This window comes from Pygoscelis adeliae, unplaced genomic scaffold (assembly GCF_000699105.1).
Source record: "Pygoscelis adeliae isolate BGI_AS28 unplaced genomic scaffold, ASM69910v1 Scaffold171, whole genome shotgun sequence".
NCBI classification, from domain to species: domain Eukaryota; kingdom Metazoa; phylum Chordata; class Aves; order Sphenisciformes; family Spheniscidae; genus Pygoscelis; species Pygoscelis adeliae.
In genome coordinates this window covers 7335044-7343247 of record NW_008824186.1, presented here as the reverse complement: position 1 = coordinate 7343247, position 8204 = coordinate 7335044, and the positions used below count along the sequence as shown (strand labels likewise).

Sequence of the window (8204 nt, the reverse complement as noted above, 5' to 3'; positions counted from 1 at the left end):
TTTTTTTTCCCCCCCTTCCTTCTTTTTTTTCCCCCCTTCCTTCTTTTTTTCCCCCCCTTCCTTCTTTTTTTTTCCCCCCTTCCTTCTTTTCCCTCATTCTTAGTATCTTCCTAATAATTTTCTTCTTCTCTCTTCCTTCCTTTTTCCTTCCCCTCCCTTTTTTCCCCTCTTCTTTTTTTTTTTCTTTTTTTACGTTGGCTGTTTTCTACTTCAAAACATTGTCATGAGGAGTAATGACTTCAGCCAGATTTTTAAAAATAACAGTGTCTTGGTGAAACTCTTAAAGACTTTAAAAAGATGTGTGTATCATCCCATGAAAACCAGTGTTTGACAATGCCTGTTCGTACGTTCAGAAGAGCTAGTCACATATGAAAGTCTTTTTCCTAATATGGGTAAAAACTGATAGTGAGAAGTATAAATGTTGAAAGTATCAATTCCTATGACTATATAGATATGTTTGTACAGTGTAGTTATTCAGGGTTTGTGTATTAAGCTGTGCAGCTCTTCCATCTGCTGCTTTTATTTACTCATATATGTGACTTAGGATATTGCTGTTTGGTTTTAAAAAGTTAACGTAAACAAGAAACCTTCCCTTTCAGTAAGCATGTAATATTCTAGCAGACAGTTTAGTGTTTCAGGTTATTGGAGACAGTCCAACAGACAACTCAAATGGATGCAATCTGGTTGCAAGTATCAGTTTTTAGAACTACAAAGCACTGGATTAAGCATGTTAAAACTCTGAATTTATTTTACCCTTGCCTTAAAAAAAAAAAAAAAGGCGGGGGGGGCGGCTGGGAAGTAACTGCCCAGTTGTTCTTGGTTTAGCTATATTTATTTCTTGCTTCCCTTAAAAAGGAAAGCATTTCTATGTTAAGTGCATAAATAACTAACCATTTCTGTTGTTAAAGGGAGAGACACCGCTTGACCTTGCTTATCAAAGTATGAATCGCTTCATGGTTTATATGGTAAAAGAGGAAGAAAGAATGAGAAACAGAAGAAATAACAGGTTACTGAAAATAATAGAGAAATACGAGGTAATTTCCCGAGTAATAACTAATGGAAATAAAGCTACAGCATTCCGTGTTTAGAATAACATGCAACTTAACTCTTTTCTAGCAAGAGGATCTTCTAAGGTTTCTGCAATTGGGTGCACAAAAATAAAATTCTTTAAAAGCACGTAGCAGTGGTTTGGGTGGGTTCTTTGTGTCCTTTTCCCCCTGCCCTGTGATCTATTGATGTGTCACCTTGTCTTATCCACCTTGAGGCTTTCAGCATTTGTTATTACATTAACTGAATAATTTTGAAGTAAGTCCTGCTTGAATACGTTGTTGTATTTTAACAATAATCATTTTAATAGCTCTTCCTGCTGTTGGCGTCTTCCTTGACATTGATGTGGGCCATAGGATACGTAATGGACTTAAGTTCTGATTCTTGGCTTTTGAAAGGAGGTCTGCTTCTCTTCCTGCTATTTGGGATGGCTCTGTTTGTGAGGTTTGTGGCTTTTTCTCTCTATGTGTATTTAATTGTTATAGACACCATATTAGGTATCTAATGCAGTATTCTTTTCAGAGTTTAGTTTCATTTAGCGTAAAAGATAACTCCTGAGATATGGTTGCAGGGTGTGTGAAGGATTTAAATATATGTACTTTTTAGAATGACCATAGAAATTGAATGCCTTTAGATGTGCAAAATAATAGTTCCTCATCACTGAAAGATTTGAAAAAAATACCCCACTAAAGTGATTAAGCAGTCTGTTAGCTAATTTTAATGATAAAGAGAGTGTTATTGAAGGTCTACATCTGGTAGACACTGAGATACCCATTCACAATGCTCAGAAATGTGCTTTATCTCAACTTTCCCTTCTGTATATGTGACACAGAATGAGTTTTAATGAACCATTCCCTCCCCTTCTGCTCCCCAGACCTCCCAGTGTTATCCTAAGCTGTTTCGCAGGTTTCCTGCCTTCTTCAACAGTTCCTGCAACAGTCAGTATTCATTGAAATGCCAATGCTATCAGTGTGCAGATAGACAGAGATCGCACTTTTCACCCAGTGCTACAGCACTTCTGATACAGAATATTAGGCTGGAACAGAGCGCTCTTCAGTTTTGTTCTTGCATTGTTAACCCCCTGTGCATCTGGCTAAAGAATGCTTTTGAGTGACAATCCTTGATTGCTTTGAGAGACTTGAAGTATACTCTGTGTGTGAAGTTTTTACAATAACAAAACAGATGATTTATAGTCTATGGAGCTACATTTTTAAATACATTTTTTAAAAATAATTTTTTGTTCTAATATTCTTTCAGGCAATTTGTGGGGCTCAAGAATCTAAGGTATCTTCCCACAGCATTTCTGCTAAGTTCAGTTTTTTGGATGTCCGTGACCTGTTTTTTATGGTTCCTGCCTGATATCCTTTATACTCAAGAAATGCCATAGAACTCCCCTTACAGTTCCTAATAAATCTAAGCCTGGTCATACAAACAGTAATGAGCAGTCCCAGATAATTCCACGTGACTGTTGATGTCCGGTAAGATTGGTTTACTTCCGTTGGGCAGGACTGAAATAACTTTGAGTTTAATTTATATACAGACTAGAAATCTGTACCTTCTTTTATCTTTGGCAGATATTTGTGTACAATTCTGAACTACTTATGTTACAGGAATATCAAAATGAAGACGTCTTTGTTACAAAGCTAATTGTCTCTGTTAGCATCTCCATGTGACTCTCTCATCTTCCTCATTAAGAGTCTCGTACAGTAATGTATTTTCACATGTGGTATAACCGGATAACACATGCATTAATAATAATTTTCAAAGCATCTCTTCTTTCTAAAATGACAAGGATTTGACAGTTAGTGGTATTCATGCTTCTGCTTTTAAAAACAACACTCTCCCCCAAAAAAAACGAGGAACAAATTTCTTCATGTGCCTCCCAAATAGATCTTCCAGTTTCTTGTCTATCTTTATTCACAGGTTACGCCATGTCCTTAGCGTACAGTGGATTAATTTCTACCTTTCATTTACTTTTCTTTGAAGAGGCTTTGCACTGATGAGTACAAAAACGATTTAGTAGTTTACACTGGCTTTTCAGTGCCCTGCTCTTTTGTTACACAGGGGGCATCTATTTATTTATTGATTAAGTTTTGTGAAAAGGCCTTTAGGGAGATACTTGGAACTGTAAATAAATTTGTACTAAACTGGCTATAATATATTGGTACACAATTTTAATTAATTTTTAATTACTTCATCCTTTAAGTGGCATTTTCTTTTGTACTGTTCCCAATTAAGATGTCCTTAATAGAATTATCAGGATTAACTGATGAACTGATCAAGTATATTCCCACTGGGGATACACGTATATGCTTGTCTAAATGAAAATCATGTTATTCAGTGTTGCGTTGTGAAGTTTTAAGGTTTTCTTGGTGTCATCTGAATTAAAAGAAAAAAATTCCAATGGTAGGGGTTTGAGTCAGACACTTTGCTGAAGATAGTGAGCATAGCAGTATTCTTGAAGGTCTAACCATAGCTTGGTGAGATGGGCAAGTGGATAGTTTTCTATTTCACTATCCAACCCTTTTTCTCATGAATATGTTTTCCTTCTGGAACTGGTCACAGATCTGAGTGTTATAAAAGTGTTCAGTATTTTAGTTACCTGCGTTTATGTTTGTCAAACTGTTCCTCTAGACTGAATGAAAATCCAGCTATTCTAATTAAGGACTTCTCTCAGCTCCAAAAAAACAATAGAAGTGCAAATAGACCAGCAGTATCCACAAGAAATGCACCATCATTTTGACTTCTGTAACTGCACCCTGCAATTGCATTGTAACAGACACAGCTGTAAGTCTGGTAATACACAGTGCCAATATTTCATAATTTATCGTCTTAGAGCTATTTGCAGTGTTGTTAGTTCATAAAACAAAACAACCTTGAGGTTGCAGTACTTTATTTTAAAGAGCTTTTCACACTGTGCAGTTTATATAGTGGCTGAGTGGTCACTGGAGATGGAATCCAGGCTTGGGATCTCTGACTGCTCCTTGGTGGCATCATGGACTGTTCTTTAGCAGCCCGAGCTCTCAAGTTTGATGCTTGAATTTAGTTGGTATGAAGCTTGTCCCACTCCACATTCCTCTGTTGCTGTATAGAGACAGTTAATCTTGACGTGTTTTTCTCCCCCTTTTGCCTGACGTGCAGATGTTTTTAGTCCATAGCGCAAAAATTATGTTCCTAATGACCGTATATCCTCCCTCATGTATAATAATAATTTGTCTGCTAGAGAAGTTGCAGCAAATAACCATATATAAAAAGTACTGAGTTTAAGTCTCCTTCTCTGGAGTTCACGAGAGATTAATTCCCTCCATATACTGTACTTAAAACAGTCAGCCACTGGGTAAAAGTAAATGCTGTGCAAGAAGAAAAATGTGCAATTAGACCAGAAACTTGTCATTTCATCACCATGGATTTTCTAGTGTATTTGTGAGGGAAGAAGGGTTCCCACTAGCTGTCCCATTACCTTCAGAAGTGCTTAGCAGTGTGTGCTTGGTTTTTTGAGTGACAAAGCGAGTTCCAGGATGACTTCCAGTTGCATTTTTCTGTCTGAATTTATTCGGTTGTTTTAGCTGAAACAAACAAGAAAGGGCAAGACTTAGAAAACAGTCTGAGTAAGAGCCTGTTCAGTGACTGAGGGGTGTATGCATCAGTCAAACAAATCTCACAGCTGCTGGAAGCTTAATAACTATGCATGTCTGATTGGTGGTGTTGAAATGAAATAGAAGAACTTCAGAGGGAAAAAAATAAATTGAATTAATTGTATATCTGTTAAATATTCAAAGGCAAAAGTCTGCACTCTGCTAGTGAGGATGACAGGGAGCTATATTGTGATGCAGGTTTATACAGTTGTAAAAGTCTTCTCCAGCGCTCAAACTGGACAGAATATTCAACTTCTCTGATACGATGGTCTCTGAAGGACAGCGAGGATCCTACTATAAAAGTGAAAGTCATTCTTTTCCTTTTTGTGCGTTGCTTGTAAAATAACATAAACTAATTTTAGAATATTTTGTTAGTTTGACAAATAGCGGTGATATGTGGTATAAGAATATATTCCTTAACCTGAATATTACATGTAACAGATAAAATTCTTGAAATCACTGTCATGTTCAGCGTGGTGGGTCTTCTTTATTATTTCTATAAAACTTGGAGGACTGATCCTGGATATATTAAGACTTCAGAAAAAGAAAGAAAAGAGGTAGGTGATTTCGTAAAAACAAATGGAAGGGCTAACCTGGTGCAACGCATCTGTGCTTTTGGTTGAGTTGTTTGTCATCATGTGCAGCTTTTTTAAACTTGAAAGCAGTGGAATACTCCTTGTTCTTCTACGAGTTTTTAGCTCTGTCATTGAACAACATAAATAGTAGATAATTTTTCCTACTGCTGCTTGTTTCCTTATCTTCATCATCCTGCCATAATTTCCTTGCCTCCATCTTCTCATCAAAATGGGAGCTTTGGCCAAACATTGTACAGACCCATACCACTGATGTTATCTGTGATATAAATTCACATAGAACTTCACTTAATAAATAGAAATTTCATATGGTTTCCACTTCAGCTGTCTAGGGTTAGAAGGAGGTACTCACAGCACTTTCCTACAATTCTCCATGCTCATAAGACATACCAAAGGCTGGAAATGGCTTGAATTTTGTCAGATGCTTTGAAGATGTGTACAATGGTTTGATTTTTGTGCTTAAGCATCATGTAATTCACATGCTATTTCATAGCTCGATTTTAGAATGGCAAAAAGAATTCATGGCCAACCAGTCAGTAGAGAATTTAGTATTTTCGTCTCCCCAACCTGTGGATTAAGGAAAGCATTTTGCTTGTGATCTCTGTGCTCTCCATGAAGTTGTATTTCTTCAGATTGCCAGGGAGAATAAACTGCAATTTTAACTTGTTGCCACAGGACTAGTAAACATTGTCTATTTAGTACTCATAAAGGAACAGTAAATATAGCAGCTCTGCTCATCTCTCTGAAGTCTGGCTGACTGTATGAGAGGTGCCTTGTATCTTAAAACCATCTCATTTTAAAGAATATTTCATTCACGTTATTTATTAGTTTTGGCAACATAGAGATACGTTTCTGAATAATCCTGCATGGGTGAAGTTGCATTAGTCTCTGCTGCTTTATGTTTCTCATGGACCTTTTTAAAGAGCAAGTATTCCTGTCGGTGTTTGGCACTTAAAATACTTATAAACTGCAAAAAGCCTAGCGTAAAAATCTTCATAGATTCCCCTGAAAATGTGATCCAAATGCAAGCGCAAACTACTTTGTCTTTCAGAACATTGTAGCTCTTGCAGAAGCAGGTTGCTTGGACTTCAGAACATTTTGCACATCGTGTCTTGTAAGTGAGCCTTTGGTATTTGTTTTCTTTTTGAACCTGGCTTTTACTCAATACTGCTATAAAAAAAACTTTCTCCTCATTGCTTGTCATGCAGGTGTTGCATGCATGGTTTGTTCTATACGACTTAGATTTCTTTTTTCTTCTATGGTGACAAAAGGGAGGCTTTGATGTCCTCGGACTGTAATCTTAATAAAATAACAATTATTTCCATCCCTTTTTTTGTAAAATTAAGATGTATAGTTCTCATCTATGTTCTGTGTTGTGAGGTCTGTTACACAGTAAATGTACAAAATATGATGGTGCCCATGAGATGATGCTCTCAACTTTGAGCAAAATAGATGCTTTTGCTATGACTCTATTCTTTTCCTTCATCCTCAACTAGGTAAGGAAGCCTTTGAGATCTGTGCATTGCCTTGCTTGTGATTCATGTGTAGCCAGATACGATCAACACTCTCTGTGGATTGGACAGTGCATAGGTGAGAGTGTTTGTTTTATCAAATTTGAAAATACCACATATTTTAACAGTTGCAGAAATAACATTTATCTCGTTAGAGAGAGAGCACACCTGATACAAGAATACACAGTTGATACTGAAGGGTTACTGATAGGTGCCAGAGGGAAATTAGATGGCAGAGAGAAAGGCAACTAAAATTATTAAAGGAGTGGAGTGGTCACCCTAAGAGTAGAGACCAAAAAGTCTGGGACTCTTTCTTTTGAGAGAAGGAACCAGCGATATGATCGTGACTTTAAAAAAAAAAAACCAGCAATGAAGATGGTGGCTACAGTGAATGCAGAACTGTTAGTCGCCAAGCACATCATACTAGAACTAGGGGAGGCTCAGTGAGAGTAGCAATTGGATTTAAAATTGGTAAAGAAAAAATGTCTTTATGTGGCAGGTAGTAAAATTTTGGAGCTTGCTGCTGAAGGGTTTGCAGATACAGGCAGTATCAGAAGGATCAGAAAGGGCTTAGACACATTTTTGGACAATGTGTCCAAAACTAGATACTAAAAGAACTAGACGAGTATCCACACTCTGACATTTTAATGCAGTAGCTGTGGATGAGGAGAGTGAACTCCAGAAAGTGGCCAGGCTCCTGTGTCCTCCTGAACTACTGCTGCCTGTTGTCACTGTTAGAGACAGCAAAGTGGAGCAGCTGGACCGCTGAGATAACCCCGTAGGGTGTTTTTTATGTTCTTGTGTTCTTTGAGAAACTCCCTCTTTCTTCCTTTCTGTCTCATTATTGGTGATGCTCAAGATAGAAAGGTTAGAGCTTTACATTCGTAGCAGTATATTTTTGGCATATTCTTTTGCCGATAGTTTTTTTTTTTTGTAATGTTCAATACTTGGAAATGTTTTTACAGTGTTTGCTATTTACAAGGTGGCGAGACATCCTTCTGATGCATTGTTTCAAAGCTTTGAACAATACTGATTGTAGTTTAAAGAAAAATAATTGTATATCTTCATGTAACGGTTCCTCTGACAGAAGTCTGGGGCTTTTATGCGTATGTTTGCAATTCTGAAGCACACAAAGGTCAAACAATTAAATTGAATAGCTTAGATTTTTCAGTCATATGAGGCAATTGTCCTGTGCATGGGGAGAGTTGTGGTTGCATAATTCGTCCTCATCTAGCTAAAACAGCTGAAGGCATGCTCTGAAGAGGAGGCAAATCCTGGTTGACTTTATCAGAAGTAATTGTGTTATATAAATTGGGATAGCTTACAGGAGAAAGTTGAGAAAGAGACCAGCCTTGTCAAACTCTCTTGAGGATAGCAGAGGTAATAAGAAGTGAGTTTCATTCTTTTTATTCCTATTA

At 37.1% G+C, this 8204-nt stretch overlaps 1 protein-coding gene across 1 annotated transcript in view; it reads left to right on the top strand.

Moving 5' to 3' along the window:
- ZDHHC13 (zinc finger, DHHC-type containing 13) overlaps positions 1-8204 on the top strand; it is a 17507-nt gene that overhangs the window by 5205 nt on the left and 4098 nt on the right. The window contains exons 7-12 of the mRNA XM_009334535.1: positions 909-1034; positions 1358-1491; positions 2305-2405; positions 5115-5239; positions 6327-6389; positions 6772-6865. Coding sequence (XP_009332810.1) covers positions 909-1034; positions 1358-1491; positions 2305-2405; positions 5115-5239; positions 6327-6389; positions 6772-6865 — 643 coding nt within the window. The remainder of the gene's footprint in view (positions 1-908; positions 1035-1357; positions 1492-2304; positions 2406-5114; positions 5240-6326; positions 6390-6771; positions 6866-8204) is intronic.